Source organism: Zea mays, chromosome 2, assembly GCF_902167145.1.
Source record: "Zea mays cultivar B73 chromosome 2, Zm-B73-REFERENCE-NAM-5.0, whole genome shotgun sequence".
Classification (NCBI taxonomy): domain Eukaryota; kingdom Viridiplantae; phylum Streptophyta; class Magnoliopsida; order Poales; family Poaceae; genus Zea; species Zea mays.
Genome location: NC_050097.1, coordinates 195,620,854 through 195,634,157, shown reverse-complemented (window position 1 = coordinate 195,634,157; position 13,304 = coordinate 195,620,854). Strand labels below are relative to the sequence as shown.

The 13,304-nt window shown below is 47.0% G+C and overlaps 1 protein-coding gene across 1 annotated transcript; it reads right to left on the bottom strand.

The window, feature by feature from the left end:
• Positions 1–2,825: 2,825 nt before the first annotated feature.
• On the bottom strand, positions 2,826–7,263 carry LOC100191922 (3-hydroxy-3-methylglutaryl-coenzyme A reductase 2). Its single transcript, NM_001137346.1, has 4 exons — positions 6,260–7,263; positions 5,816–5,997; positions 4,252–4,598; positions 2,826–3,642 (listed from the first exon to the last, which is right to left on the bottom strand). The coding sequence occupies exons 1-4, from the start codon at positions 7,192–7,194 to the stop codon at positions 3,385–3,387; spliced, it is 1,722 nt and encodes a 573-aa protein (NP_001130818.1). The 5' UTR covers positions 7,195–7,263; the 3' UTR covers positions 2,826–3,384.
• Positions 7,264–13,304: the final 6,041 nt, after the last annotated feature.

Below are 13,304 nucleotides of genomic sequence, written 5' to 3'. Positions count from 1 at the left end.
TTATAGTATAGTTTTTTTGGACAGTGCGTGGACGAGAATTCTGCCTGACAAGGACGTTGACGTCCGCATGGCATCGGGATCGCGCTGCCCGCAAAGGCACGCACGGGTCATATTCCCCTCCAGTGCACCAATCGCGCCGCTCTCTCACCGCCACAGCAGCAAGTCTAATCTGACCGACCGACCGCGCTGGCACGCAGCACGGACTGCTGCGGTGAAGGGAAGCCTCGTGACGGGCTGGAGTGGACGAGTGGTGCTCTTTCTTCGCCGTCGCTTTCGGCGAGGCCCGCAAGCAAGCAAGGCAGGCAGGCAGGCGTGCACGCACCGGACGGAATCGTCGGGTCGTTCCACACACCAGCGGAGTCCGGACGACAGCGACGTGGATTAGAAGTTGGAAAGAAACTCTGTATCCGGCCGGCCCCAAGCCCAACGATGAGTTTGACTCTGTGGCACCCAAGCTGCCCGGCATGTTGCTAGCTTTCGCTGTTTTTTTTGTTGGTACTGGCTACAGGCACCACGACGCAGCAATACTTTTATCAAGGAAAAAAAAAGGCAGTAGCAGACATCAATACCTCATATATCCAGCATTTCTGTATGAAAAGAAAAAAACGCACCTGATAGTCTGGTACCCAGGCACCCAGCACCACACCGTGGACGCGCCGATTTCTTGAGGAAAAATTCGTTTCCGAAGCAAGTCAAGTGCCGGGTTCTTCCTTGCACGGAAGTCCATTTTCTAATCAGACGGCTCACGAGCAAGTGAGGAGGAGCCGTTTCACGCACCATCTGTTTGGTTACCCGCACCGTCTCGTCTTAGACCAGCGTATGCATTGACTCTATCTAAGCTCCTGTTTGGTTGCCTGTACAAGGGAGACGCAAGCTACATAAACGGATGCAAAACAAGTTATTTTATAGATATTTGATTACATCCACTCGTACGCAGAAAATTACCGTATCAGATCAGTCAGGATCACCCGCGCATGCGCGTCCGGATACAGGCATCCAATCAGGCACGCAGTGTAAGGACGGCCTCCTACCGCCCGCCCCGCCGCCGCATGCAGGCCGCGGCGTCGAGCGCGCGTGAGTTTGACGTCACGAAACGATCGGATCGGATGCATGATGCTTGATGCGTCACACAGGAGAAGGGAGAACGCTCAGGATCAGACCAGAAAGGCGCATGCCTTTGGCACGCGATCGACGACAGCGAGCAGCTTGCCAAGGAGGGGCGCGGTGGCAGCTAGCTGCCGGCCTAAAAATAGGTGAGAACAAAAGAAACGAAGATCTTGCGTCACGACCACATCATCAGTCACCGTCAGACACATCTAGAGTCAGTCTTAGACAAAACGGGCGGCCCATACCGTCACACGGACTTTCCGCGTGGCCACGCTCGGGATCCAAAACATTTCTTAATGGGGCAAGACAAATCACAAAACTCGGCCCATACGTTGAGCCCGGCCTCCAAGGTTCGACTGCGCACAAAAGATAACAAGGATGTGTTGTACTTGTACACTACCAAAAGTCCAAAACTCGGCCCAGATGTTACACGCGCCCATCCTGTTAAGTACCATATCACCACGAATCATTAGATTCCATCCCTTGCTTTCCATCAGCAGATTAGACGTGATAATATATGGAAGACATGTCTCTCTTTCCAGAAACAGGACAGACACAGTATATATAGTCGAGCTTTTGACATATTTCTCTTCTATATTTCATATAAGGGGTATAAGTTTTATATATAGAGACATAATATCTCTCAGAGGTATATTCGGTATGAGCCCACCAAACCTTAGGGTTAGGTTTCCACGTCATTATTGCTCGATGGAATCTCCCTCAAATTTCTAATATCCTTGCGTCACAAAAGAGACGACTCCTGCTTGTCTAGGGCTCTAGGCAAAACCTCCGGATCCCTATAGACGGACAAGTCTTGACGGCCGATAGAAAGGCATCAGGCTTTGCTAAAGTATATCAGCTTAGAGTATCTCCCGTAGTTCTACAAACATCCCTACAATTAATTTAGGACGTTATTAACCCAAAATTATGCTCCAACGGTTTCTTAAATAAGGTCTTTAAATATACCAACTTTCTAAATATCTTTATTTTAGTCCCCATACTTAAAGAGTTGTCCGACACTCCCAACAACATATTTTACGTTTCAGTCACTTGTATGTCATTGAGTTCACGCTATATATAAACGATGCACTTTGAATAATTTGAGTGGTGCAAAGAATAATTTCACTATTCTTGTTTGATAAATCTAAAGATGATCCATCCAGAAAAAATAGATAAAAACAACCGACAAACACTTATACGAATGAAAAATAGTAATTAAGAGAATAATAATGATTATTGAACTTTATCGTATAAATAAAACCAAATTTAAAGCTGCAAATAATAACTATAAAAAGGCAGTAGTATAATTTAAAAATATTTAACAACATAATAATTGAGAGCTATTGAATGTTAAAGTAGTTTTTCTCGTGTATTTTTTAGGAAACTAATGGAGATGCTGTTGATAACAAAAATAGGACCGGAGCATGCTATTGAGATGAGCACCATATAGAGCGTCTCTTAAGCTGTCTCTAGAGGTTAAGTGAAAAAAATTTAAGAGATAGGCTCTTTACAAAGAGCTCCTTTTCACGACTTTCTATATTTATTGTTTTTTAACCGTATTCATGATTTAGGAACTTTATACCCTGCAGTCTTTTAATCTTCTCTTGTATTTAGAAAATCATTTTAGAATCTCCAACAAAAAGAATGTGTCCTTTGACACAGAAAATAGGAATGACAAAACACTCTCATCGTACCGTACCATTTTACCACATATATTTCTTAGATAAATGCAAAACACAGCTCTACATATATTTCTTAGATAAATGCAAAACACAGCTCTTTATTTTTATTATTCCATTTACATTTCGTACTTTAATCAACTACACCACCGACTGCACTGACGGCTTGGACTCAGAACGACTGGATAAAAGTAAATTTACAAAGCTGAAATACAAAGCACCCGGCAGTTGCTCCGCAAAAATTTTCTGCGGCAAAGCAGAGATCACGTGGGTCACTGGATGCGCCACTGTGATGCAAGCTTGGGACAAACCCATGGTCAGATTCTCCGCCCATGGACGGGCAAAACTAGATGCAGGCGGGGTCAACGAGTGTAGTGTAGAGGAACTATAACGACAACATCAACGAATTAAATAGGTCATACTCCAGGATCCACAACAGGTCTCACCGCTTGGTAAATATGACGAGTCGACTGAATTCTCTCTTTTCGCCAGAAGGGTTTTTTTCCCTTTCCACCCGAGCATGCCGCAAGGAATCATCCTGTGGGACCCTTTTCGCTCCGTTCTCCCAAAGGGTTATAAAACAACAACTTGATATTATTCAACATTTCTTGGGTTTGTCTGTTTCCTCTGCAAGGGCCTTGCTGGACCTGTTGTATTTCATGTGGCTCTGGACCAGATGGCCAGCGGCCTGCGCAGAGATGAGGGACAGCTCCGCGGCTAGGACCGCACCGGCAACCACCGTGGCCAAGAGCCGCGCGTTGGACCCTGGGGATTCCCTGTTAGCACCTTTGACGCCAAGCAGGTCCAAGCAGGCAGATTGTGAGGCCAGCTGCGTGCCTCCACCAACTGTGCCAACCTGTGTTTGGGTTAGGACAACACCTCATCAGTTATAGCTTAATGCATGGCCATAAGATAATGACACTAGCAAACAATCTTCTGCAAGTGTTTGGCATAGACCGATGCCATTCCAGATGCCATCTCAACAATAACAAGCAGAAAACTACAAGATTAAATACTAATCAAACAGATATGGACTGCTATCGCCAGCGCCTGCTGATTATGAAAACAAGAACCAACAACTGTTAGATATTTTTTTATATGCAAATCAGATCAAGTAGGAAACAGACCCCATCCATTATTCTGATGAAGATCATAAAAGCATAGCTAGAATTCTAAACTGTACAATGATTTCATTATCAAATTCCTAGGTTCCATGTATATTTAGACCTCAATGAAGGGTCGTGCTAGCTCGGAGCAAATAGTGTTACCATGAGAATACCCACATATTAAAACAAGACAGTTATCAATATATCTATTGTAATTACTAATTAACTATTTTAAGTGGGGTGTAATACATAATGGTTTCAATCAATCACTATGCCTTAAAAAAATCATGGACGCCAAATTATTAGGGACCATAAATCCGGCGAATAGTAAAACATCATCAACATAGGATGTTTCAAACCTCAATAGATGGCATAGTAACGGAGACGTGCAGATCTTTGCCATCATTTATAGCTTCCAACATGGTGATACACTGGGAACTCTCCACGTTCTGTGCAGGGTCCTGACCAGTGGCAATGAAGATGGCCGCCACAATGTTACTTGCATGGGCATTGAAACCCCCAAGAGCGCCAGCAACAGCTGAACCAGCGAGGTTCTTGATCACGTTCAATTCTACAAGAGCCTGAACATTTGTTTTGAGAACCTTTTTCACAACTTCTTCCTTGATTACTGCCTCACAAACCACCGACTTCCCACGGCCATCAATCCAGTTCACAGCAGCTGACTTCTTGTCAGAACAGAAGTTACCTATTTTGATAAAGACTATATTACTTAAGGAAACACAAGGCATCAAAGATACATGGGAAGAGATCATTTTTCGGGTTCTAATAAAGATTCCACCACAAAAACTGCACTTTATGTTCATCCTATCCCTCTCATATCATTGATAAATGGTTATTTTACACTTTGCTAGGCCACTTCGTTACTGTGATGTTGGAAATCAGCTCACTGCTGTTACTTATGCTATGGGCAAGATATGAGTTGACACTTGACATAGCATTTCAAAACACTATACTAGTATAATGCAGTGGTTGTGTGTGTGTGTGTGCGCGCGCGCGTGTGGGTGTGTGTGTGTGTGAATTCTCCATGTAAGTACTAGTACTTCAAATGTTCATCGCATACAGGAGGAGCCGACCAGAAAGGCGCAACTGCATAAGTGTGCAACTGAATTACTGAAGTCAATATCTGCTACCGGGGTCATGCCTAGATTGTTTCCAGTCTATCTGAGTTAGAAAAATGACTTTCGCAAATATGTCCATCTAGGTTTGTTCCAAGTCAAACTTTTATTTAACCTTTGTACTATCATGACCTGTTTGGGATCTCTGTTTCTCAAAACAGCAGTTTATAATATCATAGTTTATTGTATGTCATGGCATAACTGTAGTATATTTTACATCAGTCCAACCCAACATCTGTTTGGAGACAAAATATTTTAGTTGTAGTGTAGGAGAAGAGAAGACTGCAGCTATATGCAAGCCAAAAGCTTTGGTCCGACCAAAGCTTTCTTGACTCCAAAAATACTGTGGTATTGGTAAAACCATGGTTTAAAATACAGAGTTGTTAGATATGCTCCCAAACGCCTTTTTGGTCTAAAATACCATGGTATTGTTTTGGGACTAAGAAAATATTGTGTCCCCAAACAGGCCCTCAATATTTAAAATACTTTATAGATTTCCAACATAAAGGTAAGCATATTAGACTGATTATGAACAGTGTTTTCATCATAAACTATACCTCTTTCCATTTAAGATATTGTATTTCACTGATATTGCTAATAGTCATAGAGTCATATTAGAGACCGCGTCAATGACTGAATGGACTTATATTTCTGATCAAAGGAAGTATAATCAGAAAGAATTTTCTACCTGGTTCCTGAATGTGCTTATCTCGCAGAAACAATCGGATGCACAACAAAGCAGATTAAATTCACAAATACAGTTTAAGAATTTATAACATGGGAAAACCTGATATGCTGATGACATCCATGTCAGGGAAGTCGGCCTGGAGGTAGTCCAGCACGTTCTGCACACCCTTGGAGACCATGTTCATCCCCATGGCATCCCCTGTGCTGCAGCTGAACCTCATGTACAAGTTCCTTCCTGCAATCGCACACTTCACTCCCTGCAGCCTTCCAAATCTGCTCGATCTGCACAAATATTTCCCAAACCAGGTCGGTCATCACATAATCCCACCATCAACCCTCAAGTTCAAAAAGTGGGCAACCGTACAGGCAATTTATGGATTAAAAAAAGTGACTGATGACAACTGCTACTGCTTTGATGGAGATGGATGCACATAGACGTGTCGTCAAGCCCAAGAGACGCGCTAGCCTAATGGTAATCGTTGAGCGCGTGGAGCATGGGTCGAAAGGGACAACGTGACGTTGATTTGGAATCTAGCGTTCTTACCTGTTAAACACCACGGCCAGGGTGTCAAAGTTCGCTGGGTCCTCCAAGAAGGCCTTGAGCTCAGCGGCGCGGCGTGCAGACGGGAACCGGACGACCGGGGCTCGCGTCATCCCGTCCCTGAAAACGACGCTGGAGGCACCACCGGACTCGGCAATGGCCTTGCATCCGCGGTTCGTGCTGGCGACGAGGCAGCCCTCGGTGGTGGCCATCGGTACGTAGAGGCGGCGCCCGTCGAGCAGGAGCGGTCCGGCGACGCCCACGGGAAGCTGCACGTACCCGACCGGCAGCTCGCAGCATTGGCCCAGGATGGACGCGTAGTCGAACCCGTCGAGCGGGAGCCCGTCCATATCCCTTCCGGTGATCCGGCGCAGCGCCTCCCTCCTGATCCCGGCGGCCCGGCGGCAATCTCCCAGCCTAGACTCCAGCACGTAGGACGGGATCTTCCCTGCCACAACCGCGGCCACGATCTCCTCGTCCTCCTCCGGCATTTTCTCCGTCGCGGCGGCGGGGCTCCCCAGCAGCGCACACGGGGTCTGCGCAGGCGTCGGCGGCGCCCGCGCCCGCGCGTGGCGGGAGTCGACGATGAAGTCCTCGTCGTCGTCGCTGCTGGAGACGACGGACTGCACGAAGGCGATCCCGAAGAAGCTGAGGAGGTAGATGAGCGACGCGACGAGGCCGCAGATGGCGAAGATCTCGGCGGGGGAGACCACGTGGAGCGGCGTGGAGGCGCGGATCTTCCCCCGCCACCGACGCATCAGGTACACCAGCGACGCGGCGAACAGCGCCGAGAAGATGAGGTTCGTGTGCCGGATCGGCAGCGGTAGCGCATCACCCGCCTGCACACGCACCCGCTCCCCCTCGGCCCCGGTCGCCTGCTGGCGCCTAGGGACGCTCCCGTGCGGCGGTGGAACCCTGCGGCGGACATCCATATCCATAGGGCGGACGAGGCAGCGGTGGGCTCGCTCGTCGGCGCTCAACCGCGCGGCGGAGCGGCGAGGAGGACGGGGGTTTGGGGATTTGATTTGGGGCCGGGCGCTCTCATATAGCTTCGCCGCCGCTACCCTTGAACTCAGCGGAATCGTTGACAGGCTGGGCCTACCATGGTTCGTTGGGCCCCGGTCGTGCCTGGCCTCTCCCGGGCCGCTACTGCTACAGTTTGACGGTTTCGTATGGTTTCTGCAGTTTGGATGGTCTGTCTGGAGTCCGGACTCAGGACTCTGGACAGGACAGGTATACGCCTAGATGGTGTCCACTTTGCAGCCCTACGTTTCTTCGTTTCTGCTACAATAGTATACACCTCTAGTGCCATGTCACGTACGCTCGCTAAGTGGGGGCGGATTTGGGCCCGGGCCTCCTGGCCCCGTGACCCAGGGCGCAGCCTAAAAGTTCTCTTCAGCCAAAAAATCTTGTTTAAAATAAATTTCAGTCCAAAAATGTAGTCTAAAAGACATCCTGCTTGCAGCGATTGAGCCTAGCGCTAGCGACCTCCCTCTATCGCTCGAGTCACGAGAACACACTCTTTCAATTATTTCGCAAATCTGCGTGGTTGCGCTTCCTATATTGCTAGCGGCATGACCGCCTCCCTCTAGTCCTCTATCATTCTCCACGCCTTTGGGATCCACAGATCCGGCAATGGCATAAGGCAGCAACCTTCGAGGCGACCGGGCGGGCTCTGACTTAGGCATCTGCCACCGCTAGTCCGACATCTGCCTCCGCCAGTCCGCCTCCAGCCTCCCTGCGACCCTGCAGCAGCGACGCGCGCGCGACCTGCACTGGCATCACGCCACCGCCCATACAAATCTGCCCCTACCATTACATCTTCTCCCAAGCTATACAACTTCCTCAATCTGATTCCCTTTTTTCTTATTCATAGGCAAGGGCGGAGTGCCTCCTGGCCAATGGACAGTGACTGTCTGCTACAATGTACCCGTGATTCTCCCCTATTGTAAGTAATTGTTCCCAAATGTTCGATCCACATTCCCTACCTGTCATAGTTCCACTGGATTGATTTAAATGTTACTACCCTGTTCTTAAATAGTTATCGTCTCCTAGTTCATTTTTGAACTAAATTGTGAAAATGAAAAGACGGAGTAGTACATCATTATATTTGTAGAGTGACCTGTGACGTTAATTTTACGGAGCTCCGCCACCGGGCACTAGTCGTCGGTGTCCTCTCGACACATCCTACAATAGTAGTCCAGTTTTGCTGAACAAAATGCCAATCCTGTTTTTTTAAATGTAAAATATATTTTCATATCAAATCCACTAAAAGACATAATATATGGTATTATTTTGTTTGTAAACATAATCAAAACTAAGAAAGCTTGATTTTGGTTTAAATTTGGAATTGCATTTTTCCTACGCGAAGGGACTATGCACGGTTTAACTTTTATTACTATTTTGTCATAAATGACTTAGGTCTCTTTATAACAAATGATCTTTGATGTATCTCCCAAAAAAACTCTTTGTTTTGCATGTTATGTGTTTTTTTGTTCGGTATAGAGTTTAGATATTTTCCTCATTATTTCATTTCATGTATTATTCTCTATATATAGGTAGCATCAATGGCTAATTATTTTACCAATTTATTATACCCCTTAGTACCAAAGAAGAATGTATTTTTAAATAAAGTTTCAACATTTGCGTTATGACACAACCATCATTCCAACTAATGATACCTTACCAAAAACACCCCCTGAAGCATGGAATTCTAGCCAACACCTCCCTTAGAATCCAACATAAACTCCTACTACAGAGTGTAACAGGGTTGGATCATGAGTCTTCATCGACCTTGGCACATGGCCATAACCCCTTTTTTGGCCCTTTTCTAGCCATGGACACCCCACATATTAGTTTCTTGAGGTATCTTTCCCCTTCCAATAGCTAAAGCAACCCCTAGAGAGTAAGGTAGACCCTTTGTGTAGTGAGAAGATTATAGAAGTGGTAATCTTGCAGTTAGCAATCTCATGAATCATAGAGAGAGGCTTGTGTGCATCCAACACCCACATTATGTTTGTCATGTTCAAGTGAGAATTTAGTGCTTGTTACTCTTGGTGATCGACTTCACACTACAGGAAACGACTAAATTTTCGTGGGCCAAAAACCCACGAAAATAAGCCTAAACCGACGAAAATAACCTATTTTCGTCGGCAGACCGACGAAAATAGCCGCCGAAAATAAGTTCGACGAAAATAGGGAATTATTTTCGTCGGTACCGACGAAAACGACTTATTTTCGTCGGCTTCCCCAAGGCCGACGAAAATAGTTGGTCGGCTGACTATTTTCGTCGGCCACTGAGGCCGACGAAAATAGGGACATAATTTTCGTCGGCCCTGGGTGGTGGCCGACGAAAATATCTGGACACGTATTTTCGTCGGCCACCACCCAGGCCGACGAAAATTCATGATACCCCCCAAAAACAGATTGTTCTGCACCTTTTATTAATTCACAGCAAAATAAACATATACACAATCATATATACAGATTTCACAAACAATACAGTTTTCACAAACAACATTCACAAGCAATTACATAATTGTTTCAAACATATTCCATACATATAGTCCATATATAGTCCATACATAAACAAAGTCATTCCCTCCAGAACCATAAACAAAGTCTATACATATCCATACATAGTCCATAAACAAAGTCACTACTCACTCCGGCGGGCTATGTGAGTTTTGGCCACTCCCTCCTCCGCCACCAGGAAGGTGGCCACTCCCTCCAGAACCATGGACGAGGAAGTCTTGGACGTTGACAGCACCCTCCGATCCCTGAGCATGTGACGCTGAACCCTGCAATTCATCAATCATTCAAATAAGGCTGTGTTTGGTCAATATTTGTATAAAACTAAACATGGAACGTCACCTGTGATCCATGGTGAGGAGGAGGCTGTGCATGCATCCACGGGTACTGTTGTGCTGGCCACCCCTGAGGTGGTGGCACCCACCCCGTCGGTGGCGGTGCCATCCACGCTTGAAATGGTTGAGAGCCCGCCAGTGGCTGGAAGACCGGTGGCACCCATCCCGGGACTGGCTGCGATCCTTGGGGTGGTGGAGGTGTCCAAGTGCCTGGAGGTGCCTGCGTCCACCCAACACCAGTCCACTGTGGCTGCGACGCTGGAGCTTGTCCTGGCCACTGTCCCCATCCTTGTGCCTGCGAGCCATTTTTGATAATAAAAAAAGAGTTGCTATGGAATTGAAGTGTTCAGATAGTGTTACCTGGGGAGGGCGAAAAGCTGGCAAGTTCATATCAGGGCCGAGTCGAGTAGTCATTTCCTGCAAATGGATGAAACGTTAGAATCGCAACATTATACTTTGAATTCAATGACACGTGATGAGATAGATGAATTACCTGAAAATAAGAAGTCATATACTGCGTCAGCTGTCCGACCTGCTCCTGCGCTGCTCGAGCCTGCTCCTGTGCTGCTCGAGCCTGCTCCTGTGCTGCCCGAGTCTCCTCCTCCAGCTGAGCCTCTCGAGCAGACTTGGAGGAGCGAGAACTCCCTGCCGAAGATGATGTTTTCCCTTGACCTAATGTCCTGTTGTACTCCACAACGCCGGTGCCAAAGACAAACCTGCATGATACACATAGTTGAGCCATTAAGTGGACACATTCTTGTTAATGAAATTGTCGAATCAAAGACAACCACCTCACCTGCCATGCTTTCTACCCCCACCACTGTGGTACAACGCCGAGGCATCTAAGTCTGAATGCATCCAGTCGAAATCAGGCCCATGGCGTTGAGTCATTTCCTCCCCATATGCATTCTGCAAAGAAAGTTAGAGTTGGAGTTAGACACAAAACATGCAATTTAATTCGTAAATACAACTTGTTTACCATTTTCTCCCTTGCCGCCTCGCTGCATAGCTCATCAGGGTTCGCCGGATCAGGGCCACGGTGACCACGGACGTAAACCTCCATAAAACTTGGAGCATCAAAGAATGACACTTTCCCACCATGCTTCAATCTGAATGCATCCGTATCATTCATACATATGGGACAGCACAACTGACCATGAACACACCATCCAGACCAATCTTCATACGCTAGCAGATCATGCACTGACCACAAATAAGCAGCACGCATGGTAAACTCCTTTTCAGTATGACTGTCATAAGCCTTCACACCTCTCCACAATTGTTTCAGCTCTTCAATTAAAGGGCGAACAAACATATTCAGCTTTGGCCCTGGATGCTCGGGGCCTGGGATGACTAGTGCAAGGAACATGAACTCTTCTTTATTGACCAACTCAGGAGGAAGATTATATGGCACAATGAAGACAGGCCAACACGAGTAAGGGCTTGCACTGGTATTGAAAGGTGTGAATCCATCCGTCGATAGACCAAGCCGTACACTCCTAGGGTCGTTTGCAAATTCGGGATCAAACTCGTCAAATGCCTTCCACGCATCACCGTCCGACGGATGGACCATTATGTCTGGATCAGTGACGAGACGTACACCATTCTTTGGCCACGTCATATGCAGAGCTATTTCCTTGTTGAGGAACAACCTTGAAAGCCGAGGAATGATGGGCAACCGACGAAGTTGCTTAGCTGCGACCTTCGTAACTACCAATTCACCCTCATCATTTGTCACCTCGACATATCTAGAAGCTTCGCAATGCTTACAACGGTCCAGCTTGTCATCCTCCTCAAAGAATAGCATGCAACTGTTGGGACACACGTCGATCTTCTCATATGTCATCCCAAGACCAGCCAACATCTTCTTTGCGAAGTACATATTCTTTGGCAACTTATGATTCTCCGGGAGAACCTCGCCCATCAGTTGGACGATGTCGTTGTAAGCACTGTTTGAAATGTTGTGCTTCGACTTTATCGCCATTAGTCTTGTGAGAGTCCCAAGAACTGACATCTGAGTGTGCTCGTGCAGTCTCTCTTCTCCTGCGGCGAGTAGCCGGAAGAATTCCTGAGCATCGCGTGGAAGCTGGCCCGGCTCCTCAGCGTTCATTTCAACATCCCTACCAAGATCATGCAACATGTCATCCATCCTATCATGATCGTCATCAAGTTCCACCTCCGCGTCAACGTGTTTAATAGACTCTCCATGCCGGTACCATACAAGGTACTTCGGCATAAACCCACTTTTGCAAAGGTGTTTCTCCATTTCTTCCTTCTTCTGAGGCCACTTGTTCTCGCATCGATTGCAAGGACACTTCACTAGACGACCAGTTGCATCTTTGAAAGCGTGCTCAAGAAAAGCCTTTGTTACACCCATCCATTCATTCGAATGTGCCCCATCCTTTCTCCACCCGTCATACATCACCCTCCGATCACCGTCCATTTCAAAGGCTAAACAAAAGACAAAGAACATCAACGATCGTCCGTGGCTTAGGTGAACTCCCTATTAGGTAAAGGTCCTAAACCCACCCAAGAGTTTAGGCCGATGCTTGTGATTTGTGACATGTATCCTACGATTGCCGCGAAATTTCGGCAGCATAACCTCGCTGCTCTCCAAGCACACGCCTGAACATGGTGTGTTGGAGAACAACTGGGTTACACAACCGAAATTCCGCGTCAATCGTAAGGCACATGTCACAAATCACAAGCATCGGCCTACACTCTCAGGCTGTCCAAAATACGTGGACAATTCCAGAACGACAAACCTCACAAGCCAATGTGACGTTCGCCGTTCCCGAACGGGTGACGCATACGGTTCGCTATGGTTAACGATTAAAACTAAACTCTAAACATTAAAAAAAATCGGAGATTAAACAAAAGACATCACCCTCTGATCACATTGAGGATTAGACAAAGAATGCAACGACACAACCATAAGATAGAAGTGCCCTATACGCCAATGGCACAACCATAAGACAGAGGCTCGTCACGGCCGCCACGGCACGCCACGGCCGCCACGACCGCCATGAGCATCAAATGTGGTGTGATAACAATCTTACAAACAATATTATATACGGGGAGGCTCACCGCGGTGAACGAGGGCGGCGTGGACGAACGGCGTGGACGAACGGCGAGCGCGGTGTGGACGAACGGTGGGCTCTCTTCTTCGCGACGGCGGCCAC